The 27,320-nt window shown below is 39.4% G+C and overlaps 2 protein-coding genes across 12 annotated transcripts in view; both read right to left on the minus strand.

Annotated features, from left to right (window-relative positions):
• ZNHIT6 (zinc finger HIT-type containing 6) overlaps positions 1 to 11,284 on the minus strand; it is a 33,423-nt gene extending 22,139 nt beyond the window's left edge. The window contains exons 1-5 of one of the 3 annotated variants that reach the window (XM_065675215.1): positions 11,145 to 11,284; positions 9,902 to 9,967; positions 9,708 to 9,811; positions 9,093 to 9,178; positions 7,697 to 7,800 (exon numbers count right to left, since the gene is read on the minus strand). In XM_065675215.1, the coding sequence (XP_065531287.1) occupies positions 7,697 to 7,800; positions 9,093 to 9,178; positions 9,708 to 9,811; positions 9,902 to 9,967; positions 11,145 to 11,212 (428 nt within the window). In that variant the 5' untranslated portion in view covers positions 11,213 to 11,284. Of the gene's footprint in view, positions 1 to 7,696; positions 7,801 to 9,092; positions 9,179 to 9,704; positions 9,812 to 9,901; positions 9,968 to 10,483; positions 10,677 to 11,144 lie in introns of those variants that run through there. The other 2 variants (XM_065675213.1, XM_065675216.1) reach the window with 2 other exon arrangements.
• A 1,065-nt stretch (positions 11,285 to 12,349) lies between these two features.
• The window catches only part of COL24A1 (collagen type XXIV alpha 1 chain), a 140,587-nt gene continuing 125,616 nt past the window's right edge, over positions 12,350 to 27,320 (minus strand). For 3 of the 9 annotated variants that reach the window (XM_065675219.1, XM_065675220.1, XM_065675217.1), the window contains 9 exons: positions 26,593 to 26,646; positions 25,399 to 25,434; positions 20,339 to 20,374; positions 20,213 to 20,239; positions 19,022 to 19,087; positions 18,323 to 18,491; positions 16,856 to 16,965; positions 15,526 to 15,741; positions 12,350 to 13,859 (listed from right to left, as the gene is read on the minus strand). In XM_065675219.1, coding sequence (XP_065531291.1) covers positions 13,713 to 13,859; positions 15,526 to 15,741; positions 16,856 to 16,965; positions 18,323 to 18,491; positions 19,022 to 19,087; positions 20,213 to 20,239; positions 20,339 to 20,374; positions 25,399 to 25,434; positions 26,593 to 26,646 — 861 coding nt within the window. In that variant the 3' untranslated portion in view covers positions 12,350 to 13,712. Of the gene's footprint in view, positions 13,860 to 15,525; positions 15,742 to 16,855; positions 16,966 to 18,322; positions 18,492 to 19,021; positions 19,088 to 19,107; positions 19,275 to 20,212; positions 20,257 to 20,338; positions 20,375 to 25,398; positions 25,435 to 26,592; positions 26,647 to 27,320 lie in introns of those variants that run through there. The other 6 variants (XM_065675218.1, XM_065675221.1, XM_065675222.1 and 3 more) reach the window with 6 other exon arrangements.

Genomic DNA, 27,320 nt, shown 5'->3' on the forward strand with positions numbered 1-27,320 from the left:
GGAGCCAGAGTTGCCAGCTGAAGCCAGGTTCTACACAAAATAGGGGACTCTCCTGTTCACAGCAGTGATGGCCTCAACAGAAAATGTATCACGGGCAGGGAGCGAAGCAGCATCTTGGTACGATAGGGATCATGGAAGTTAGAAAGAACATTTTACAGAAAGATCAGGAAGCTTTTTGTAGAGATCAAAATTGATGTCATGTTCCTCTCTCCACTTTGCTAGTTTTAAGACTCATCTTCACTTTTCCTGCTAGCATAACTAATTCCTGAACACAGAAGCAGAGGGATTGGAACAAGATGATCTTAAGGTCCTTTCCAACCCTAACCATTCCGTAATTCTATGATTTTATGATGCATAGTTCCAGTGCAGTATCATGTTAAGAAAGACAGTACTACTTAAAGAATACTTTGCTAGATTAGGAAAGCTCTCTTCCTACTTGTCTGCAGAAATGCTGCTGAAGTCAATACTGACTTAAGACAAAGTATTTTTCCTCTCATTGCTCAAAGTTCTCCCGTTCAGTATGGTGACTAACAACATTTTCTAAAAGAACCTCCTAAGGAAAAGCACTATCTAAAAGGTACATGCATGGCCCTTTGCTCTGGTTCAGAAGTTTAACACTCATGATAAACAGCAAAGATCTGGAAGAGGAAGGAGGGTACTACTACCATCTAGAAATCAGAGGCCAGACATCTGTGTGAAGCATAAGAATGTATAATGATACTTCTCCCCCCTCCCTGATTTTTGTTGTTGTTTTAAGCACTACTTAAGATCTATGAAGCATTATATCCAGGATAATCACCGTCAGTTATGCAAAGATTCAGGTACTACAATTAAAAGTAAACAGTATTGTTCCAACATGTTGTTTAATTTATCAGTCGAATGAAACATTATCCAGCAGGTTCTAGCTGGCTGCTGAGACAAGTGTATGCATATCCAGTAGCAAAACAGTAAACTCAGCTGCTAAGTTCAGTTAACTGATACCACCTTTAACATGCAAGCACTTCAATAAAAAGTACTGTTATCAAATAAACAACCTTTCCCATACCTAGTTATTCCTAGGAAGAAAATAAGGTTTACAGCTGAACTGCACTTCCTGTAGCATAAGTAAAATCAGAACCTTAGCTCCAAGGAGCTAATAATTAGAATAAAAAGAACAATGAAGGCCAAGTTCCCCAAAGCAACATGAGATTCAGCAGAGTTGTGCAACATGCTTTGTGATTGCTCCCCTCTATCTGCTCATAATTGCTAACTGGGGATTCTGAACACTGAAGATAAAAAAAATCATTCCTTATCTAAAAGTTTCACTTCGAGTCATGGTTTAATCCCAGCTAGCAAATAAGCACCATGCTGCCACAATTACTGATGATAATGAAAAGGAAGATAAGAAAAAAAGAGAGGAATAAACCCCAAGAAACACAAGTGATGCACAAGTAAATCGCTCACCACCTCCAGACAGTTCCTGGGTAGTGGCTGGCGACTCCAAGTTGACTCCCCCCAGTTTATATACTGGGCAAGACATGCTGTGGTATGGAATACCCCTATGGCTAATTCGGGTCTGGTGTCCTGTCTCTGCTCCCTCCCAGCTTCCTGTGCCTCTCCCCACCAGCAGAACATGAGAGACTGAAAAGTCCCTGATCACAGTAAGTGCTACTGAGTGACAACTAAACCACGGATGTGTTCCAACATCATTCTCACACCAAACCCAAAACACAGCACTGCACCAGCTACTAGGAAGAAAATTAACTCTATCCCAGATGAAACCAGGACACTTCGGAAAAACAGAAAATTTATTTATTTTTTTTTTCTCCCAGCAAGCTAATACTGAAACTGCAGCTAATTACTTCATGTTTCTTCAAAGTATTCTTGCCTGAAAGTAAAAGGCAAGCAGGTAATACAGATTAAAAACCGGGTAGAACCTGCTGCATGCCAGTTATTAAAGTGAAGCATCCATCACCATCAACGATCTCTGCCCAGTTAGAGAACTTGATGTCAAGTGCAGATGCTATCAAAGCTGCTTCACAACAAATTCTGATTAAAATTTGATATCCTGGCTCCAGATCTCACTGACTTCATTTTCCATTATGGCTCACTGGAGTAGTATTTCCTTCAAATACAACTGACATGTACTACGTTCTTTTCTAAATGAAAATGCTTAATTGAGTAAGTCATAGGCAGTTGAGAAACAGTTCACTGCATGCAGTGTTCCATGCTGCTCAGCTGCCATGGAACACCACTCCATGGTTTTCTTGAATACCAAGGCACTGACTACTAAATGGCAGAGATCTGGATGAAGCACAAGCACATCAGTAAATGTGCTTGTGCACATCACACTGATGTCAGTAAAAGCAGCATCACAGCCCATCCCTGCATTGCTTGGCTTCAGATCCTAGTTTGGCTACTTCAGAAGCATGGAAACTGATCAGAGGGAAGAAGAGGAGGCAAGCACCTCTTCGCCTGTGTGAGATCTAGCTGCAAATTATGTTCAGAACTTCACAGGCTGTTTTGCAACTAGTGTTCTGCTAAAGCAAAGTAACTGTTTCCCTTTCATTTTTCCTTAAACTCCCCAAACCTTATTTTCTATCATCAACTGTAGTTTTTGCAGAACTACATGTAAGTAAGTTTTACATTTTTCACAGCAACAACTGAAAGATTTCCATTTCTGGTGTTACGAAGACAACAGCGGTACACACAGAGAGGCTGTTACCTCCAGTTAGAACAACTGCAAAACTTATCTTTCACAGATGAAGCAGTATCTAAGAAGATGCTCCAAGTACTGCAGGCGTTGGCAGTACAGCTGCTGGGAATTAGAGGACAGATCTATAAAGGATTCTGGGATTTGGACAATACACTTAAGTGCCCTGGCAGATTTTTAGAAGTGTCCAGTGTTTAAGTATTTCTTAAAACATTTATTGAGTACCTCATAAGGTTTAAGTTTCTTGTCTAGGTTTCCTCTGAACAGTCAATTTTGCCTACACTGCAACAGAAATTTTTAAGTACATAAAATCCTTCTTTTACCCTTTTAAAATGTGTTTATGTGTGTGCATGTATGTATATATAAAATACACACTGACAAAAAAAGTCAAAATACCGATTGCAGTTCTGGCTCTGCAGAAGTCCTTTGCTGCCAGCCTGTCAAACACAGTGATTCACTGATGACTGGTTTCTATTTAGCAACTAATATTCTCAAAATGTTTTAGAAATAGTATAGAGAACATCCTACTTCAAAGCGCAAACACTGAGGTATTTCCTGTCTATGTTATTTTGAGTTGACAAAAGAGGTGAAAAGGACATAAAGAAGTTTAACAAAGGCCTGGTTATCCTTCCACTTGACAATACATGGTGCTCTCACCTAATGAACTACAGTTTAATTGAAATACTGGACGTTCACTATCTACACCTTAGGATAATGTTGCCTTTCTCAACTTCCTTAAGCAATGAAGATTCAGCCTAAGTGACTAGATTCTCTTGTGGATTAAAACAATAAATTAAATTAAGAGAGCACACAGAAGTATAATGATTTCACCCCCCTCTCCCCCCAACCCTGTGTTCCCAGAGCCAAACTGACTTTGTTGCATTTCTAATAGCAGCACATAAGAGAAGATGTCTGCATTTTGTTCAAATTTTATCGAAATAATTCCTGTCTACCGAAAGTTCATGTTTCCTAGTAACAGTAAACAGCAAGACAATCAATGAAGAAACTGAAATGCACATCCTTTGTAACACATATGGTCTTCTATCAGGGGCCTCCCAAAACCAGATGTTACTAACCATATGTGTTGCAATAATCAAACATGCCGGGCTTGAACTGAGAGTCCTGTGTAAACCAAAGAGACACTGGCAAGGGCAAGAAACCCAAATTGTAATAATCTTATATGAAGAATGGGCTAAAACTACCATCCTTTTTAACTCTGAAAATAAACAAAATCACCATTAGATTCACTATGAGAATGAAACATTTGTTGCTAGAGGGAAAAAAAAAATCTCAGGCACAGAACTCAGTCTTGTCTTCACATGGGGGTGTTCTGAAAAGCTAGTGATTTACCAAGATGCATGAACATCCTCCTTTCTGATCACGCCAGAGTAGCATTCCTTTGCCTGGGAAATTACTTTGGCAGGTCTCAGAAAGCAAGCAAAACTATGTACTATGTGACAACTAAATTCAAGTTTAACAGCTCCCTTAGTGTAATATTAGCCCAAGACCCAGCTCAGGTAACTCCTTAAATTCTTAAGATCACTAACACTTTAAACAATTTATTTTAATTACCCTCACCTAGCTAAGCATTAAAGTTGACATTATAGGGCTTTCAGGTACACCTCAAAGTAGCTTCTGTAACACTACCTATCTCTTAACTGATGCTAAACCCGAATCTCCACACCTTATTTTGTTCTCAGAATTAAGGATTCATTCTTCTCCCACATATATCATCTGTTCAAATGCTTCCAAGATGCAGGCATGCCTTCCATCAAGAAGACTTCCAGCCCTCTGGGCCCTCTTGGCAGGGAGGAGGTAAGATTTTGTCTGGGAGGTGCTGTGAATGGAGTAGGGAGGAAGCTGGATGGAGACATCTATGACAGTGTAAAAGCAGAAGGGAGGTTCAGAACAGGGCAGCACAGACCACAGGGCTGAGAGAGCTGCCCTGTCCCATTTCAGCATCTCACCACTGTCACCATCTCCTGCCAGAGAACCAGGAGGCATGGAGTTGCAAGCTTCCTCCCCTCTTCCCATTTGACCTACTGACTGGAGCTCCTCAGTTCCTGCCTCAGCCCTCTTCCCAACCTGGCCACATTTCTCCACTCCTTTCCCAAAGGCTCATTATCGCAACAGGCTACTTCAACTCCATGGCAGCATGCATCCAGAAAAGGAACTGCTGTTTCTACTGGAATAATAAGGGTACGGCAGGAAAGGTTTGGTGAAGCAGCACATTAGAAATAATTTGCAAATATGGCGTCCTAAACAATCTCTAAGTCACATGTCCCATGAGTTCACAAACTGGACTCACACTCTACTTTCTAGTGACCTTCCATTATCTAGATATTCAAGGTTAGTCTAGTCTATGTGTTGCCCAGCACTGGGACATACACTTTCATGACACTGAGTGCAGTAAATAAAGTAACGGAAACCGGGAAATTAAATCTGGTTAACACATCTGAACAACCACAGATCTGTCCCTCCAGACCCAGCAGGGGCAGGTGATGACACAAGAATACATCCTGTACTCCCTAGTTTTAGATTACTCTAATTCCTGCCTTGTATAGTCCAACAGTTTGGCTTGCATGGAGAGCGTGAAGAGGACATCAGAGAAGACTGCACTCAGCTTTCCATGCACATATGTTGAGTAGCTTCCAACCAACCTGCACCCTCTGAAGCAATTCCTCTACATATCTAAACTGACAAACAGAATGAGAAAGGGTTCAGTTCTACAGAACAGACACACCAGTCCCTGACCACAGTCAAGTGTTAAGTTCATATAACATAACTGTTTATATAGCTTTACCCCATTTGAATGTAGTATTCAACAAAATGCTATGGGTGTCCTGAATTCATATGCAATAGGTGTTAAATGGCTGATACTCCCTGGTTCAATCAATCTGGAGGTTTGACTTCTCAGGAAACCATTTAAGGAGAGTAAGCAGAACATGCCAATTAAAAACAACCAACCAACTAACCACCACCACCCCCCACCCAAAAAAAAACAAACAAGCAAAACCAAAGGTTAATTTTTAATCTGCAGCACTGATTTCAAAAAGCTGTTTGATGTGTGAGTAACAGTAGCCACAAACGAGTGCAAATGTGCCCTTTATGTAGTACTCACTGAGCATATTCCATACCACTAGACAGCATTTAGAGGAAACAGAGGGTGATTATCATCTTCAGAAGAGCGAATATTATATGTTCTTTCTGGTGGGATGTGAAAGTCCCAGAAAGGACAGCATTCCAAAACAACAACAACAACAAAATTACCCCAGGGTTTTATGATTAACACAAACCAGTAAGGCACTCCCCCAGATAGCCTGTGAAATATTTGCATGCCTATTTGCCAATAAGTTACCTTCCTTACCCCATCTTTCCAGTTTTTAAATCTGCTTCTGTTAAACAACATAAAGCACATGATACGCATGAAAACATAATCTGCTCAAAGCTTAACTGTCAGCTATGTTTCAGTGTGTACCCAAAAAGGCTTTCTAGAGAAAAAGAACTGAAAAACACAGAACATGAGGGCAAATCTCTGTCAGCACATCACTATACTACACCCAGGATCTTCCCCAGCGTCGAACCTTGCTGTATCCATGCTTTTTCTGCTCTTATATCCTTCTCTTAGCTGCTGATCCCAGCATCTCTGGTCTTTCTGCATTTGCTCTGGCTCTTACAGGCTACTACTCACCTATATACCTTAAAGGTGTTAATGTTGTTTTATCCACAAGGAAAATAAAACTCGGCTCCAAGACTGAGATACTTCAACAGCATGAGACTAGCACAAGATGCCTGTAAATGACAGAGCACGCAGCCAAGGCAGTCAGGGCAGAGGCAGACAGCCCATGGGACTCATGTCGGCTAGGTGTGCAGCTGCCGCCCTGCCTGCTCCCAGGGAGAGCCTCCGTGGTGTAACTGTGGGGTGACGGAGGAGAAAGTGCCCCAGCTTTCCTTCCTGCCCATGGTCCACCGGGGCTCTCCCTCGCAGTACAATACGTATCTTTACAGCGCCGGACATCCACACCTCCTTCGCCCCTCACGCTCTGCAGCGCCGAGCGCCGCTATTCCTCCGTCAGAGAGCGACACCTGGTGGCCACCCCGTGTTCTGGCGCCTTAGGCCATCGAGGAGAGCGCTAAAACGGCGGACAGCCGCGCCGCCGGCTGCTGCCACAACCGGAGCGGCGTTCGTATGTGCTCCCATGGAACACCTAGCACAACTCCAGACCCGTTTCCTGCCACGGACTGGTTCGGGTTGGAAGACACCTTAAAGCTCATCCAGTTCCAACCCCCTGCAGGGGGCAGGGACACCTTCCACTAGACCAGGTTGCTCCAAGCCCCATCCAACCTGGCCTTGAGCACTGTCAGCCATAATGAAATATTTCACGGGGTTTTTCTTACTACTGCAAGTGAACGTACTTCAAAATACAAACTCTGGATACTGTGAAAAATGCCAGAGAGTGGATAAAGGCAAGAACACTTAAGGATCTTCCCAGCCTTTTTCCCAAATTCCTATCTGTTTGCCTCTCTAAGCTGCACCATCTCAAGCATCCACATCATCTAGCACAGCAACTTCTATCACAACAATGACTGTTACTGGAAGCACCTCTTCAGACTTAAAGTTATCCTTTTCAGAGAGAGGCATTTCTGCAATCATTCCACATCAATCCTCTATCATAAACCTTTAAAGAAGTGTTTTCTTTTCCAGCAAAACTCAATGTTAATTAAATGTCGAAAAACCACAACATTATCGACTCTTCCCCCAGTTATTCTTGGTGTTATTCCAAGAACACTCCAAACAAAGTGTGAATTGCATAAGCTGATGATGTCAAAGAGCCTAAGAAATGAAAACCTGCAGCAGAAAATACTAAATCTAGATAGCTTTTGTAAAAAAATTATGCATCTAAAGGATTTTAACAGCAAGCACGCTGGAATGAATCCAGATTCACATCATTATGCGTTCAATGGAAACAAAATATTGCTGACTGTAACCAACTGAAGACTCACACGTAGTTGAAGGTGGTTGAATTTTCTCTTCTCTTTGTAAATCCAACAGGCAGTGTTCTCAGGTCAATGTCACACTTTCGAGCTTTGTTTCTCAACCCATATAACTAGCAAAAATAAAACAATTTTTTAATAAACATATGAATAGTATATCCCAAACCCAAAACTTACACAGAGTAATGATGACAGGAATTATGGGAAAAGTGTAGAAAAGGCCATATTTAATTAAGTACTTTGCTTTAAAAAAACCCATCACATGAAAAATTAATGAAGTAAGCCTAGAAACCATCTGAAACATTCTCAGGTGAAGTTTTCCCATGCTTAAAAACAACATGCCAATGACTTCTTTATAATAAAAGTTTCTTAACACCATGGGAAATGCACAGGCAATCAAACACAGAGTTGTTTTTTGGGCTACAAGCCTGCTAGCAGAAGGGATGCACAAGCACCATCTTAGCCACTACGACAAATTCCAATCTGAAGGTTGCACTAAGGATATCATCTCATAAAGACGTCTCGTACCACACCCTAAAACCTGCTACCTGTGCAGCATCTCACCACCTTCAGTGAACGTTTTCAAGACATCATGGTGACCAGCGCATGCACAGAGTATGACTTCAGCCTGAGAGAAAGCCGGAGTCTTCTGAATTTACTCTGTCATTGACCTGAGTTCTCTCCAACTGAGTTTAGTATTTGAACATATCTTCGCAAGACTGGAAAACAACATGGCCCTGATGCCTTTCTGCGATATATCAACAAATCGAGTGTTTTGGAGTAGATTTTGGTTTTCTGTGGTTTGTCTGTTTTCCCCTTCTGGTCTTCACAGTTTATCGTCACAGAACTTTCAGGAAAAGCAGTAAATTTCTGTGATCTCAATAGTGCTTTACTAGAACTGGAGGAGTTTTAGCAAAAAACCCCTGTCACCCGTAGAAGGCTGGCTTTTACTTCATTGTTGTTAAGCTTTATTCTCTGCAGAAGTCTAGTTGCCTTCATTCGGTATGAGGGGAAGCATGTAATAATTTTTAATTTAATAAATCAAAAGCTCACCTGGAATTTTGTATTTAAAAATTCAAAAAAAGATGTGGAGATGGGAAGAAACATTCAGGCTTTCTTAACATGCCTCTGTCATCAAACAGCAGGAGTGGTCATGCATCGCTTCTAAGAATACAACACTGTTAGCAACTTTAGCTAACTTGTCACAGCAAATGGACACAGCCATCAATACTATTATTACATAAACCTCGAGACTTCTTCTGATTTCTGGCTCTAAAATTCAGAGTCTTTCAGAGATACTTTCGTAAGAGAGGAATCAGCTCTGAAAACTATATTGGGACTGCCTCAGTGGGAATTCATAGGTAGTCAACACTCCAATAAACCAAGCTACTAATTACAAACTTACAAGTTTTTTTGCTGTTGGATTATGCACAGAAAGATGTCGAGCAGCAGCATCAGCCGCCCTTCCTACATCTTCCAGGAATCTATAATCTGAAGGTAATAAAAACAAGCAAGGAAAAATGCAGTGCTGTCATTTAGTAGGACAGAAAAGAAAGAGAAAAATAATAATAAGAAAATCAGACTATACAAAACAAATGATGTGCAATACAATTGCTCACCGCTTTCTGACTGGTGCCCAGCTAGCTCCTGAGCAGTGACCCCCAGTCAGCTTTCCCCTCCAGTCCATATGCTGAGCATGATGCTACATTGTGAGGAATATCCCCTTGGTCAGCTGGGGTCAGCTGTCCCAGCCTTGTCCCCTCCCGACTACTTGTGCCCCCCAGCCTGCTCGCTGGTGAGACAGGGTAGGAGGCTAAGAAGCCCTTGACTTACTGTAAACACTGTTCAGCAACAACTAAAGCATCAATCTGCTCTTAACATTATTCTCATCCTACATTCAAAACATAGCACTGTACCAGCTACTAGGAAGAATGTGAACTCTTATCACAGCCAAAACCAGAAAACTAACCTTGTAAAACCAATGAATTTAAAAAAAAACCATACGGAACATTCTTACCACTCAAAAGATTCAAGTCGGTAAATTCATTTACGGAGACAAATGCTGTTTTATCCCTGACTCCATTACAGCTTAATGCAAGCTTATGCTTCTTCACACACAACAGACTGAAATGACAAAAAAGAAAAGCATTAACATTCTGTATTCAGGATGAGTGGGGCAAATAATCAAAACAGTTTAATCCAGATAATAGATACCTGCACGAATATTTCATGCATCGTGGACACCTGTACTTAGCTTCCTCTTGACTACACGTTTCACATCTGAAAGAAGTAAAAAGTATCTCTTAATAAATGCGACCCCTAAAGTCAGGGACCTCTCAGGCACAATGTGGAAGCTTTAGAAATACAGATAACAAGTATCTCATGAAAAAATCCCCAGCCCTCTACAAATATAATCTCTATTTTAATTAGGCTATTACAGTTATGTTTCTCCTATTCTTAGGAAAGTTACTGATAACTGAAACAATTGTCACTTTTCATTTTTTTTTTTTTTTAACTCTCATAACTGGGGAAGGGAAATAAATGCTCCGCCATCTGCAAAGTTTTCAAGAATGGCACAAACCCACCCCTTTCAAATACTACGGGACAAACGTAAGCCTTGAAATACTGTTCTTCCTATCCCTACTATGTGCCTGCTGCTAGGCAGCAGCGGTGTGACAGACAAGCCTAGCAGTGTCATCTCCTGCAAGAAGGTCACTTTGTACACTGCCAAAAGAATGTATTATACACAAAACAGTGTTTCATATTTAGGAACAGTATTAGGAAACATTTCATCACCTAAAGGGTAGTCAGGCATTGACACAGGCATCCCAGGGCAATGGTGGAATCACCGTCCCTGAAAGCGTTCAGAAACCGTGCAGACAAGACCCTCAGTGACATGGGTTAGTGGTGAACTTTGCAGTGCTGGGGTAATGGTTGGATTTTGTGATCTTAAAGGTCTTTTCCAATTTAGCTGATTCAGCGGTTCTATGATTCCATACACTGGAAAGCAGAAATAAAAGATTCCTTTTTTGCAGTATCTCCGCAGTGCCCAATGCACACTGGCAGCTCAGCTGACAGACCAGAGAAAACCTGCCAGGAGGTACCTACGTGCAGACCCCACTAACACCCAAGCCCAGTCGCAGCCACCCAGGGCAAAGCTCACCCCGCGCTCAGAACAGCCCTCTCGCTCCTCTGAAACCAATCTGCCCCGTACCGCAGCGGTGGCTGCTCCTCCTCAGGGGAGAGGCGAAAAGGGCAGCAAGGCCAGAGGACAGCCGCGCCGGGCACCGGGGGGCAGGCCCGGCCCGCAGCAGGCCCTGCGGAGTCCCTAGGCCAGGCCCACGGCGCTGAGCTAAGAGAGGCCGCCGCAGGCCTTTCCTCCAGCTTTCGCGGAGCCCGAGGACGGCGCTCCCGAAGCGGCCCCGCACCCTGCCCGTGCCCCTACCCCTAGGGATACCTCTGCAGGGATATCTTCCGCCCACCCTCCGGCAGCCGAGCGCTGTAGGAGCCCTCCCGCTCCGCCATTGCCGCGCAGCACCACCTCCCCGCGCGGAGCCTGGCTGGGCGAGCTCGGCCGCGGCCTTTCCTGGGCGGCAGCGCCCCCTGGTGGCACTCTGAAAGAGGAGGCCTCCACGAAGGGCCGCGCGGGGACGGACCTGCTGCCGGCTATTTCACAAGCTCCGCCTCCCACGTGGTTTTAAACGGATTTTTAACCACGAAAAGTAACAGTAAAAGGAAAAGGGTTCTGACAAAAGCTCAGGGCTTGCTCTAAAAATAAGGGTAGCGAAATAGGTGACTACCTCAGAAACCATAAAAACATTAGAATTATGGAATCAACGAGGTTGGAAAAGACCTTTAGGGTCACCAAGTCCAACCTGTACCCCCCTGCACTGCCAAGACTACCACTAAACCATGTCATTAAGGGCCTCATCTACACGGCTTTTGAACACTTGCAGCCTGTTACAATGCCTGACCACCCTTTGGAGAAGAATTTATTCCTAACAGAAATATTTCCAAATAAGATTAATTGCAGCGTACAGGTACTTGTTAACATTGTGGGACAAAACTGCACGAGATCTCATGCAAACACCTTTAGAAGCTCTGGTGAAGATGCCCAAGCACAAGAGGCTTTCCAAAACACGTTCTTAAAATCGATGATTTCTGAGACATGCTCATTTAAACCATAAACTAATAATTTCCAAAAACAGTGCCATGAAACTAATGAAAACAGACATGAAACAACATACATTTTCTAAAAGAATATATTCTTACAAAACCCCAAACTTAATCAATTTGTCACAACATCAGCTCCACAGCCAAACTACCAGCAAAGGTCAAATAACATTGTCAGATTGTAGTGACCTGGAAAATGTAAAGAGAGAGACATATTCTCTAACCGTTAACATTACTCTGTAATCTTGCTTTGTCATTAGTTTTACCAGATTTTCTCTAAGGGAACAAAACTGCTGCTTCCACATAAAATGTAAAATGTGATGTACATTACCTTGTAAAAGTAAATGCAGTCACTGGCAGTATTCCATGGCACAAAGCATGTGCATTTCCCCATGGTAAAAGTAGCATTGACAAGTACCCTTCTAGAGGATTTTGTTCGTTACTAAGAATGAACTACACAATACGGAACAGAACAGTAAAAGACAAACAGACAGCTTAGAAGCTTATTTTATTATACTTTGGTACGTGTGGTTTCCTGTGGATCAAGACAGTTAAACAAGTTGTTTGAACACTCCTCTGCTCCCCAGGACAGCCTGGTACCAGCTTGCCATGTATTACTGAGCACACTTTGGATTGATAATAGAGAGCTATCATTACGAGTGCTTTCCCTAATGGTAAAATTGTTCTTTTTTATTAATAAAAAAAGATGATTGTACACTTTAGATTTAATTAAAAACAAACACCCCCCCCAAACAAACAAACAAAAAAAAAAACCCAACCCCCAAACCCAAACAACAAAATGATCTAATAAGTGTGTGAAAAATGGAATTTCTAGGTGGATGAAACAATTATAATTTAGAAGCAGCCACTCAGAAGACATGTTGTAGTAGATTTTTTCACAAGTTACAAAATATATACACAATATATCATCTTGAGATGCCTTTGGCGTTAGAAATGTTAACTGAAATACAGAATCTAAACCTCAAAACTACTGTAGGTAGGTCTTCTACAACACTTTTTACAATGGCTGTAAAGCTAACTGTTCTGACTATATGCATCCTGTACAATGCGCTGTCTCATATACCATTTCCACAACAGTACACAAAAATATTTAAAACAAGAAATCCACATAAATAACGTTTTCATTATAATGAAGTACATGACCAACAATTCAAAATAAGCACCTTTACAACAGAAACATATCCTGATGTAACCAGCACATACAGTCTGAAAGATAAAGAGGGACTCAAATAATCTCTGCTAAGGCCACAAGCACCTCGTGTTATGAAGAGCACCAAGGCAACATGGACAGGAAACACAAAAGAGGTAGTGTGCCATCTGTTAAGATGTATGTGTCCGGCAAGGACTATAATAAAACAATGTTTCAGAAAAGAAGACGTATTGTACTGTGGCATAATTCACTTTTCATATATAAGCTATTGCACATTTAGGAGCATTAGCCAGTATTGCTCCTTAGTATTGTATGTCTCCAGCTTTCCTTGGGGTGGCTTTGTTGCTGTGCTCTTAAAGAGATTGCTGAGAACACCAGAGGTCCCGAAAAAGTCCATGTTCAGGTACTCAGTTCCAGAAAATTATGCAAGGAAGCACCAATATATTTTTAAATACTTTATGAAAGTTGTAGTTTTTTTCTTTCTTTCTTTCCTTTTAAAATACTATTTCTCCTTAGGAGGAAGTCTTTTTCTTCCTGAGGTTCTTTAACCAACATAATTTAAAATGATTCTTCGATTTCCTACTTTTTTTGCTTGTAATGGATCATTACTTTTGCATTTAATCTATGCAGCAATTCCATGCTGATGAAAAAAACACAACCACCAGCCCCAGGACAGAAACCTTAAAGGAAGCACACTGAACCGCCTTCTATGAAGTGCTGCTGTCCTGGTTTGAGATGAGGAAGTGCATTAACTTGAACAACTGGAAGCTGATTAGTGTCCTGAGTGTGAAAAAAGAACTGTGTCTTATGCCAGCTGCCGTCTTCCATCTGCAACACACAGGAGCAGAATATTAGTTTCGTATCAAAGATGAGCTTCAAAACACAAATGGGAATTGAGCTTATAGAATGAGAGGAGGAAGTGAAGAGTACAAAAACATTTCTTCTCCCAGCAGTGCATAAACTGCTGTAATTTAACAAATGCCATTTCTCCCATGCAACACCATGGGCACTCCTGGCAAAACTGTAACTGTAAAAGAGCCAAGCCTAGAATCCAGCTGGAAGGGCTGGAGACATAGCGCGGCATGGCTCAGAGCAGAGCGCCTGGCACTTTGCAAGCAGTCTTGTGCTCATACAGACTCTCAGATCTCTTGCAAAACTGAACTCCAAATCTCAACGGTAGGTCTTGAACTCAGTAGGTTATCAAGTCTACAGGCACTTGAATGACTAGAGGCCCTTGAAGAGTAATCATGGGGAATGAGACTTTCATTTTTGCCATGAACTTGTTTATTCTAATCCTTTAAAACTCTCAGTAAAAAACTGATACCTCATAAAAATGATAAAATAGCATGATAACATTGTCTGAGGCTGGGAATATCTTGATGTTTGCAATTACTCCACTGTGTTCTTAAAAACCGCTAAGTACCCAGTGGATGCTACTGAAAAGTGAAATCCCTGCAGAGAGGGAAATATGTGAGATTCTGCAGCAGATCTATACAGTACATAGTTTCCCACAGAAAGAGCAACAGACCCCAAGGAATCTCACAGAGAAACAGCACTTCTCAGCAGCCATCACTGTGTGCTTTAATTTTTCTCAGGGATTAAAACAGTGCCAAGCAGACTGTGACGTGGAGGAAAAGGGCTTCAATGGCCGTACCTTATCTGTGTGACACAGGCTAGAGCATCTCATGAGCACATGCTAATAAAGGTTGGAAGCATAAAAGCTTTAAAGTGCCCCAATAAAAGCACTTTCTGTCTTGAGACTAAAAATCTCACTTGATACCCCATATCAATATGGAACCAGTCTCACATCTGTCATTATTGTAAATAAAAGTAGAGCTATAAAAAACTGAGAGTATAAGGTGCATTTCATAGTGTATTTCACAGTATTCTATCAAGACCAAATAGCTTACATTTTGGTGACTGGAATAATCTAATAAGCATTAGAAAACTAATAAGCCCTTCTGATTTTTCCCAAATACAAATATGATTTAGTATTTTGTTAGCCATGAAGTCTACTTCCAATCATCATTATTTTATTATATAACTAAACAATGTCTGTGAATTTAAAGATATTTAGATAGCCAAAACATAATTTCCAGCATGTCTGAACCTACGATTTTGTGTTAGGTAACCTCAACAGAACTCTTACTGAAGTATGAATTTTCATTTTGAGAGTTACTGTTCCTGAAGTTTCCTGGAGGATCTCCTTATTTCTGATCTGATCTCTCTCCAGTTTTTTAGCACAGTCTCAAAATATGTGACACCTAATGCAAACAGCAAGTGTAAATGCCCTGTATTACTGCAACTGCTTTTACATTCGGACAGATGTTGAATTTAGTACCAAAAGGCTGTCATACAGAGACATATGCAGAACAAAGTAAGAAATAAGCTTTAAGGGATGTGAATCTAAATTACTGTTATTTATTTGCAGAAAGTTAATAACATCTAAACAGTAGCTACATTATGGTTTTAATATGTGCTAAAGAGCATTTACCATGCATTCATCCATAAGCACCTTTGGTTCAAGCAGCGTATTTGCTTTAAATATTTGACCATTCCATCCTTTGAAGCTAACAGACATTTTCTGGCCACCTGCTTTATTTAATCCCCACATCGGTGTGTTCAGACAATGAACTGTGATGCTATGGGTTGCTTCTGAGCTCAGTAAATGAAGGAAGTTCATCTGCACTTTTCCAACGCCGAACTCCAGCTAAGTTCCAAGAGAAATGAATCGTTAGACTTACAGCTGGACTATGCCAAATGGCCACAGCAATGCCAAGTGACATGCACACACATGCAGTGTTCAGGCATGGGAGCATGTTTAAATGTTTATACACTGGGAGTAGTGCCAAAAAGCATGATTTGTATTTATCAGGAGAGCTGTTAGGTTCTGTTACAGTGATTACTATAAACAGAAGCTTTCATAGGACATTTTCAAAGTTCAGAAATAAAGATCTGCTAGTGCTTACAACACTGTTGAAATGCAGCTGGGCAGAAAACACTTTTTAAGTAAGCGAAGCAAATGATTTTGTGATTTAGATAAAGATACTATAATCACAGTGTTTAAACTGCAGCCACATCATTCTGCTGTTTAGCTGTCTTAGACCACAGGCTTTGGCAATACGTACATTCCATTAAAAATCCAGAATTTTGTAAGTATACTTTGATTTTAGACAGAATACATAGTTACTCATTACTCAATGAGAATTTCTCCAAGACTAGATCATACTCAGGGATTTTCCAAATGTAGGAATGAGTATGGAAACTGTAGGGTATTTCTGATGCTCTTCAATGACTAAGGTTTATATGCAAATATCCACTAATATAAGATTTGTATTCCCAAAGGTTTTAGGGCTACATCTAAAGAGGAGTATGGACTAATGATACAAAGGAAACCAGTCTCTTCCTAATGGCATTTAGAGGTACCTAGGTGTTTAAAAGTAGCTATAATTTTCTTCCTTCCCACTGCAATGACCTGAGCATCTCTACAGTTAGCTGCCCTGAGTGATGAGTTACTAATGTAGCTTAGAAGCATTTCAGGCTTATTTTTATGCTTTGGATAGGAAAGTATAAGGCAAGCCAAAATAATTCTGTCAACACAGAGGGCGAGTAAATGAAGTAAATGAACAAAGTGAGGGTTATACTAACACCTATTGTCTCCAGAAAACCTGTAACTTCTGTAACAGAATGTATAACATGTCCTTCCACAAAGATGCACATTGAAAAAAACCCTGAAGTCTAACATCTTTTCATCAGTTAAGTAAATAAGCATCTGTTTGTTCAGAGTTCCAGTACAGATACAGTCTCTGTGAAGCAATGCATACCTTTGTCACAGACAGTGGCGTTAAACATGTCTGACCACCTGCAGTGAAGTTGCAGAAAACTTCAATAGCATCAGAAGGACATCCGATATTTGGGTCTATCCAGTATTTTCCTGTTAGTATATATTCCAGATGGAAAACAGAACCAAAATATAATTGTTACTAAACAATTTGCTAAAATATTCATGCTTTTTGGCAAGTATTAGGTATATAATCACCATAGCTTTACTACGAAATGAAAGAAAAAACCCCATGAAACTCTTTTCACTATTATAATTCTACTAATAACAGCTACCGAGCAAAATTATCATAATCATTCAATTGTGATTACATAAACAATGATTTCTGAATACTGTCATAGTTTCAATTTTTTTTTTTTCTACAGCTAAATAGTGAGAACAAACAGTTTTTCCAGTCTGCTCTTCCTGTATTAAACCTTAGCTTTTTTTTTTCTTTGTGCGTGGCTTTATGCAGAGAATATATTCAGGAACATAAAATACCAATCTAAGTTCTCTTTCTCTCACAGCACCTTGAAGATCCTCCCTTTTTCCTATCAGACACTCCCACATAACCCAGTCATGGCAGTAAGAAGTATTTGTCATTGTGCATCCATGGGATTTGGTCCAATAAAAGAAATGGGACACATGCAACTTAGATCAAGATTTAGCTTACCTTAATTTATGGTTAAATATGGGTGAGCCTGTGCTCTACAATTTCTATGTGGGTGTGTGTAAGGAGGACTGTGTCAGTGACCTCCGTGGCCCTAAAGCGCTGAGATTTATGTAGGAGAGTACAGTTCTAATAATGGTTAGGCTCATCTACTAGCATCTTAAAGAACTGATCCATCCTTATATATGCCATAGAACAGTGATTGTCCTGTAACCTCTAACTTCATTTGCCATTTCCTCCTTAGCTTGCTAATGCTAATACTTGATAAGAGGGATATGAAAAGGTATTTACTATTTTATTAGCCAGCCAGAAACTGAATTATGTCACAGTCTTGACATTACAGATTTAAATACTTTTTTAATTTAAAATATTGATTCAGGATCTTCTGGGATACAACTGTCAGTATATCTGACAGTTGTAGTGTATTGTATACAATTTTCTCATTAGGAATCTAGAATCTGATCCACACAGAGTTCATTGCAAGATTAGCCATAAATACTTAGGAAATCTTTAATCACTAAATTGGATTTAATTTCAAATTTTCTACACACTTTTATTTACTTATATATGTATCTGTCTCTACTACTGATATACTATTAGCTAGCTACATACTTTCATCTTTACAATTCAGAAAATTTATCTTAAATAAAGATAAAATGAAGATAGCTGTGACAGGCACACTGCCACAGAGCATAATAAAAAAAATCTACACATTACATTTTTAATGTAGAAAGTAACATTTGGAAACAACATATTCCAAACCCTACTTGTGTTCAACCTTTAGTGAAAGTGGACACTTACCATCTGACACTTTACGTTCACAGTTAAGCAAATCCCTGCAGATGCGTGCTGGGTTATCCCGAGTGCCAAGAGGGTTCTTGATGCTGTGTAGTAAGTTGCTAAGGTAGTGCAGCGTTTTGAATATCTCTGTGCTGTGATCTAGTAAAGTTACTTCAGTATTCTGGTATTTCTGCCAAAGGCCATTAGCAAATGTGTTACCACAAGGAAGTATCACAACAACAATATATGCAGTAAAAGTCAAATGGCCATTGAATAGCCAGAAAGAAGCAAAGTATTTATAATGCATGCAATCAGCCATATAAAACAGGGTAAGAATAATACATTCCAATTAAAAAAATAGTACATGTTATTAAAATTATCAGAGCAGTGAAGTTAGAGACAGGCTAAGATCTTGCAAATATGTTATTATGACATGTTAACAGAAAAATGCGGATATAGGGTAAAAAAAGAATTTGCACATTTGTAAAGTATACTTAGCAGTTTTAGATTTTGAACAGTGAAATCTACTGTTGCTGTTTTTCTGAACTTCAATTGTAACATACAAATCCTAGCATGTTCAGTCATATTCGACAGTAATTACTTGCTATACTCGCTTCATTTTAAATTAAGTTGTTGTAAAGAATCCATGTTCTGTCCTCAAAAAAGAGAATTCTAAATGCATTCCCTGTATGACAGTGTAAGTACACTGAAATACATTACCTCCATCTGCAGTGCAGCATTTGACTCAATCAAAGCTTGAACAGCAGCATTGATGTCCACTTGTTTCTGGAAAAAACAACCCCCCAAAAAAACCCCACAGCCCACTTCAGAATATAAAAAGATGAACAGGAATACTCTAAAATGCAGGCGGTAAATTCTTTGACCACTGTAGCAGCACACAGGATAGCTTCATTATTTTGCCATTTTAGAAAATAATTAATTGTAAACACTTACTTTTAAAACAGGATCCTCCCTTCCAATTCCAAAGAATGCAAGCATGTGTACAGAAAAAGCATATTTAATTTTTATTAGCACCCCCATGCCCAATTTAATGATCATATTCCTGGAATCTAGGAAAAAAAGACACTGCAATAATTGTTACAGACTGATGTCCCGACTTATTCCTCCCAGCCATTTAATTTATATCCTTAAGAAAACCAATCCAGGTAAGTTGGATAGGTGTTAGTCCTTTACAGAGACACACACACAAAGAATAATCTCAATCAGCCATCAGCAGCTGACAGATCAATGCAGTCTTCATGATGTGCGAACAAATACCAAGGCTGACAAACCAGCCTCTGAAGGAGGAAGTCAATGTGGGCTTCATTCTCATACTTTGTATCTATATACCAGACCCAGACAACAGGTTAGGGTTTCATTGTTAAAGAACTAAGTCACCCACACAAGCATCTAGTTCTTGCAATTTGTTGTCGGGGTGGGGCTTAAACCACAACATCAGATTACATATACCATGACATCTTTAGGACACTTCAGAAATTGAGTCTGTCCTAAGTGGCACAATCCTTTAACAAACTAAATCCGTGTGTGTGTGTGTGTGTGTAGGGAGAACACCTGGAGCAGATATAGCACAAAATTTTCTGTTGTTATCTTTCAGAGTGTTCAAATACAGATCAGGAGAAAAAACTTATAGAGTGTGACAGAATTAACCCACGTCAAAAATATGAGTATGTCCATAAGCATTGCCTGTTGAGGGCTCAACAGTGTGCAGAATAGAACTGACAGTGTAACATGAAGGTTCAAAAAACGTATCACTGTAGTGACGGAAGTTGTCAAAAATGTATTTGCATTTCATGTTCAGCGATGGAAAAAGCAGTGCATTTGAAGAGGGTCCTGATATTTTCACTTTCAAAAAAAAAAAAAAAAGTAGATTAGGGTTGTGACAGAACTTACTCTGGGTCCTGGTCGTCCAGGTGGTCCCTGGAAGATGAGAGAAGCTAGATATTAGAGGCTTCATATGTTTATAAAATGCAATTACAATGGGAAAAATATAGGCATGGGTTTTTTTTAGGGACTTACAGGTGGCCCTGGCTGACCCTGAGGTCCCTGAGGCCCCTAGAAGAAACGGAGATAAAATGCAACAGTTATAGATTAACATCTCTGCTTTTACATTCATATACTTTTTAAAAACACAACATGCCACAAAATACAAAGAAGATAATGTGATACAGGCTTTGGTAAAGCTGTAGATCAGCAGTTACTATTGATAAAGTACTACACTCTGTTAACATGAGTATTCCTGTCAGAATTGCTGGGTTGTTTGGTTACTTGTTAATCCAATTACTTTTGGTATTAAGGGAACATTAGAAGTCATACAATGTATTAATATATAATGTGCTATACATTATGCCAGCATTATATGCATGTTGCCCATACAAGTACTACAAGGGATGAATGATCATAAAGGCATTGTAAAGTTATGGGTAGCTGTAAAAAACTAACTGATCTGGTTTACTCTGTAAGTATCTGCTAGGCATTTATTAGCTCAATTTTTTAGCAGTGTCAGTTTTCAGCTGAAACAGTTTCTGTTCACTGTGTAACTGTGATATTGAAGTTTCCTTCATAGTCAAGACATTACACCTTTATTTTCTCATCATAAGTAACATCATTTTTATGTGTAGAATGATGCAGTGGGGAGGATAGGAGGAGAAAGAACAGCCTCTTTTCCCTAGCCTATAGTGCCTACAATGCACACAGTCTTCAATCTAAGTTTTAGGCTTGCTTCAGGGTTGGACATGGACCCTCCCCAAGATAATAACCCCATCTGAATTATCCTTTCTTTGAGCAGCTGCTCACACTAAGATGGAATGATTATGAGTATTTATTAATATACAGTGATTCTTGTGTCACTATTAGATTCTCATCTTTAATCTCTATATACTCAAAGCCTCTAGGAGCTGCTGTAACATAATCTTCCATAAGAACAATGAAGACTAGGTGGTAGCGCCTTAATTTCAGCAAAAGAGAAGAAGGGATGAAAGGCATAGGCTAGATCTGCACCACTTAGTAGTAAAACCTTTTAACATAACTGAGTTAATTAAAGCAAAACATGCTTTAGCCAGTGCTGCTTGTACCCAATTATGCCAGCACAATAAGCTGTTTCAGCAAAAGCCTTCTTACAGCAGTGTGGTCACACTAGTACTAAGTCTCTGCCAAAAGAGAAATAATCTTATCTGACATGGTCATGCTGACAAATATTGCCAAACTGATGTAGTCAAAGAGGTATTAAGTTGTAAATCACTTAATATAGTAATAAGAAGTATTCTTGCTGTGAGATTTCTCAAGATCTGTGTGAGTGTCACTGCATGTTACAACTGCAGAACTTGGGCTGCACTTCAAGCTGCCATCAGCAAGGGCTGCTGGAAATGGCTAAAGAAAGACCAGAATCAATCTAACATTAACTCATGTATATTAAAAAAAAGGATCTCAGAGCAGATAGGAGTGATTTACTTAAGTCACTGGGGCTCCAAATATATCAGTTCTTAGTGAGAATACCAGCTGCATCTCAAGACAGATTTGTAAGGTAGAGTACATGGTAGGTACTGAGGAATGCATCTGTCAGAGGTTACAGTGACTTCCACAGCTGGACAAAGTAAGTGTGCCTGCACATCACTGGCCCTGACCGTGCCGCCAGAGGGGCTCAGGTGCCGGACTGGGAAGGGTGTCAAAAATGGGGGCCATCATGTAATTCCTAGCACCAGATCTACACTAAACAAGGCTGTGCTTAGGGACTGCAAATGGCTTTGAGGGCAAGACCCACGCTTTACATACTCTTTGAGAACTAGGGAGAATCAAACCTGAAGTGATTTTTGGGTGTTTAGTGAGATGGTCTTCTGATGTTTAACCAAGATGACAGGATAAGTCCGTATAAGCAATATGGACTGTAAACGTTGTCAGCTTTCAACTGACACATCTTGACCCTATTTATTTATGTTTCATCCACTTACACCTATACAAGGGACTCTAAGCCATTATTTAGGTAAACATTTACTGGTATTTTATAAAGCCATTAATGTTTAATGTTGGAAAATGGAAATAAAAAAAGTAAGTAATTTTAGTATAGTATCCCTGTCGGTTTTGTGGCAAGTACCTAACCTCCTTTGATGCGAGTTTGATTATTGCCCAGCTTGACATTTTCTTTGAAATCCTGTTACTATTAAATAGACGTAAAACATTATGGCTGTTATTCATTATTAAAAAATGATGAGATTGCAGAGAAGACATTCACTATTTTGGGGTAGTCCCTCAGCTGTTGCACACCAATGAGGTCTCACAGAGCTAACCTGTTGTATGCCAGCTGGGAGGGCCAACCTCCATAGTTAATTAATTGCATCAGCAACTCGGGTGCTGTTAGGTTGCTGCAGGATACACCTCCAGTCTCATGTGGATATATTCCTGGACTGTCTGATCGTGTGTGGTGAAGTATGTTTAGCATAAATGAAAGTGTGAAAAAGAAACTTGAGAAATGAATTTGACAGTGTAAGGATATGTTTATCTTGGTTCAAGACTTAATTACACAAATACCAAGTCAAGGGAAGGCACAAGATCTTCAACAGTTTGTCCCTAAGTAACCAGTGCTCTCTGATGAATAGATGTCCTTGTTCTGAGTGCTGAGATTTAGACATGCCAGTGGATTTTTCAGATGACTGAATGCTTCAGTTAATATTCTATATTCTTGGCATGTGTCACAGTTTTAAGACTCAAAAAGTCTTAGGACAAGAACAGTTCTGATTTATAGTGCTTTCTGTGACAGAACTGAGTATTTTATAAATCAAAATCTGCACTGTTCCAATGAATTGAAGGTATTTTGCAAAAGAGGAAACTGATTTGTCTTCATTCACAGTAAAGATGGTTAACAGCAACATGAAGAAACTAGTTTTCCTCTTATTCTGAGATAGCAATTGCCTCACTGTCTCCTTGCCAATAAAGCCCATGTGAAAAAAAGGTAAATATTTAATGCTATTTGTTAACTACAGTTAACTACTTTTGGGGATATTACATTTCTTAAATGCATTAAAAACTTCAGAGGGCTGTATCAATTACTTTTAGAAGCCTTTAAAATAAAACCGTTGCAGAGCAGCACTTTTCGTGGATGAAGTTAATTGCTAAATGTTTTACTGCAATGCACATGGATTACGTTTACAAATCTACTTACTTTATCCTTTGATCACATTAGAAATCAAGTCATAAAAGTGTAATTCCAGTTCATAACGACAAAAGTGAAGAATAGAACAATTTGGTTTAGTGTGCTCTTTAATCACCTGACTTGATTGATAGCACAGAAGTTCAAAGGCCAACCCTCCCAACCTTTTCTTAATACCGTGGAGCCCAAGGACTTCCATATTTGCCATGACTTTTGAAATTTCCTAAGAAACAGAAAGTAGCTTTAGCAAAAATTATTAACATTAAGCTGACCACTTCTGTCATTTTGATGTTATGTCACCATACCTTATAGTGGGTAAAGCCTAGTAACATTGTGCAACAGGCTGATACACAATGCAGTGTAGTAGCTGCCATTAATGATAGTAAATCTAAGATAAAAAATGATTATCCAATCTCCAGCACTGGATGTTTTCAATATTTGGCTGAATAAAGCCCTGAGCAATGTAGTCTAATCTCAGAGCTGATTCTTTTAAACAGAAGGTTGGTCTACAAATGTCTTGAGATCCCTTACAACCTGGATTATTTTATGTATCTATATTATAATTCATTATGTGACATGCCACGAAATAAAAAGAAAATTAAGAAAATAAAAACACTTTCAGCAACGTCTGAACTCTGAAACAATATTCTAGAATGTATTGCATGTTTTCCTAAATATTTCAATCACAGTGATATGAATATTGAAAAATAATTTGGATTAAAATTCTTCAAGCTCTGTTTCTGCCTCTATGAATTTTTCTCCAGAAATAGCTTATACGACCTGAACGCAGTTCACCACTGACCTCAAGGAGGTTTCTCAGCAAATAAAAGGACATTTCTTCCTAGTCATAAACCCTGTATCTCCTTGACAGACTAAAAATTGTAACTAAAACTTGGACTGCTACAGAAAAGTTAAAATCTTTATGATTCTAGGAAGAATGCCAATGTAAATTTTTTAAGGTATAAATTTAAGCTTGGAATACACAGCTGGACGAAAATAATTTTCTCTCCTTTGTGTCTGAAAATAGTTGGGAATAAACCTTTTCTTGGCTACATAATATAAACTAATGCCACTGTGTAAGATTTTAAATTAAACATTTGTCTTCTGAATGCAGTCTTAGAAGATTAATTCATCTTGATGAATTCAATAACTTTTTTAGGAAATTACTTCTTAAACACCAGTACCAATAATGGAAAGGGGTGTTTCTTGTTCACCATTCTGGATGGCTTTTATTATTAATTTTGTAAGTGTCAGCATTTTTAGCTCTATGCTGTTATAGCAGTTCTTACAGATAAACAGTAGAAAAAGACTGTTAAGATGGTTAATAGCAGCACAAATTAAGGAACCAGTTTGCCTCTAATGGTCTCCAGAGCATTAGAATCAAAAAGGAAAGTTCCTAAGACACGTGCAACAACACGCTGAATTCCAAGCCTTAACTCTTTAAGCAATTTTGAATATTTCCGATAGATTTCTTTTTCCCCCAAACTTTTATATGGCAGTTAGGTTAGAACTGTACCCAGGTGGCTGCTAAAAGCAAAATATAAGAGAAATGAAATGATTTTAAATGAGGTAGGGTGATACAGATGTATGAACATGTGTGTGCATGCTGTGCTATGAGGCACTGGAGCACTGACCACGAATTAGATGAAGAATTTTTCTTCTACATCTAAATTGGATCAGATTTGGGTTATGTGATGCTCTACGATCAGGGGCCATACTGCCTGACAGCATACAAACACTGGGCACATCTACGTAAGTCAACTTGAACAAGAAAAGGTCAGATTTCTGACTCATGCTACCAACTTTCAGGGCCAGCACTCTCCAGGAGCAGAATGACTGTCTGACATTGAGAACATCCAGGAGTACATTCAGTGTAATGCAGAAGTAGTTTTTACACAGCCAAAAATATGAAAGCACAAAAGTTGTTTCATCTTACCATTTCACCCCTTGCGCCCTTTTCACCTCTCAGTCCCTGTAAGAAAGAGAAGCTGTTAATCCACTATGCTTTCTAACTGCCTAAGACTGAAATAAGCAGATTAATGTCCATGGGTTAGACTGCTCACATGAAAAGTCCAGTCTCATCTGTGGAAGTTTCTACAACTCTGGGGCTTTAATTTTCCTGTACTATTGGAAAACTAAATTACTTGAAAACATCTTGTAATTCCTACATGTGGAAAGCTGTTGTTTTCTTCAGATTGTAAATGTTTTTTCTCAGTAATTTTATGTGTCAGTGTTCTCCCTGTCAACTAGCTGTATTCTCTACAGCTTGATCTACTGTGATTCATCAGTGCTACACCATCTTCAGAATAGAGAACAAAATTCTGTTCTCTCCATCACTGAAGAAATCCATTATTTACATATCTGGCTTTATTACCCTATTAGTTCTCCACTCACAGTCACATTAGACATGTTTTCTGTCTCCATGGCATTTTTGGCTACTTTTGCACTTTAACTGTGTTTCTGAACACAGTAACAATCTTATAGTTCTTCTCTGAAGGAACTGTGTGTCTTGATGGCAGCATTTTATAACACAGAGAAGTAATCTTCAGCTGTAACATGTTCTTAATGATAATGCAAACTGTTACATTCAATATGAAGTCTATTAAAAGCCTTTACAAGGTATAGGCAATTTCGAAGTTTTCTTCTTGAGGGGTATTGAAAAGAATGCAGCAAGACTTAAAGTACTGTCTTTTCCCCAACAAATGGAAAGAACAGTCTAATTATAGAAAGAACATTTCCCTTCTCCTTTATTTTTCACTGTAAATATTTCTGTTTACAGATTTTATTGTACATTCCTGTCATTTTAATGATTATCAGCCCAATCAACACAAAGAATAAGCTACATTGAAAGGGAGTGTGGATACTTTCTAGATATGTCTAGATATGTATGCCTCTGTACTTACACATAAGGCCACTGCAATGACATTTCTGTCCTTGTTTTTTGTAATTTTTTTTCTTGTTTGTATTACAGATACTGGAGTCACATATATTAGCTTACCAGCATGGTATAACATGAAGATGGTCCTGCTAGTTGCTATTTGTGACTAGAAAGATGGGAATGTTGCTAGCTGCAAATCAGATGACTAAAAGTAAGGGTCGGGGAATTATGCAAAAGAGAAGGGAAACTTACAGGCCTGCCAGTTGGGCCTGTTACGCCTTCTTGACCAACAGGGCCAATATATCCCTGGAAACAAGCAAAGAATTTATTAGTCTGCTACGTTTTCAAAATGAAGAAAATCCTCACGATGTGTCCTGGTTTGAAGTCGCTCAGCACACAGCCCCGGCAAACAGCCGAAAGATCACAGTGATATCCTCTTTCTGAATATTGAGTGTACATTGATACAAAATCAGCAAGGTAATTATTTTAATAACTAGTAATAGTGGTGCTTGGAAAGCCACACACATTCTTTTATGTGAAAGCCAATGCACTAAAAACAATGGAAACTAACTACTCTGATTACCAAAGACCACATATTTATTGAGCTACAATCAACTGAATCTTGAGCTGTATTACTGCCCACAAGTCATCGTGTAAGGCTGCCAGTAAAAGTGCTGCTAAAATGTTACTTTCTTGTTCCATTTCACGTAGAGGAAACTGCTCATTTCCAGTGTTTATTTGCATAGGAATGCTTACAAGAAAAGAAAAAGTAGCTATTAGAACAGGCCCCTAAAGCTGCTACTCTGCATCTGGTTAACTGAACTGGTTCACTTCTTTGATGGCAATGGCAGCAGTGAGAGAAGAACATTTTGAAGTAAGGCCTTCCAGGCTACAACCTTTCCCCTTTTTTCACTCTGTGCTGTAAAAGCTGGATGCACACTCCCCAGTATTACAAAACGCTAAAGATACTTCCACATTTT

The sequence above is a fragment of the Lathamus discolor genome, chromosome 3 (assembly GCF_037157495.1).
Source record: "Lathamus discolor isolate bLatDis1 chromosome 3, bLatDis1.hap1, whole genome shotgun sequence".
Classification (NCBI taxonomy): Eukaryota; Metazoa; Chordata; class Aves; order Psittaciformes; family Psittacidae; genus Lathamus; species Lathamus discolor.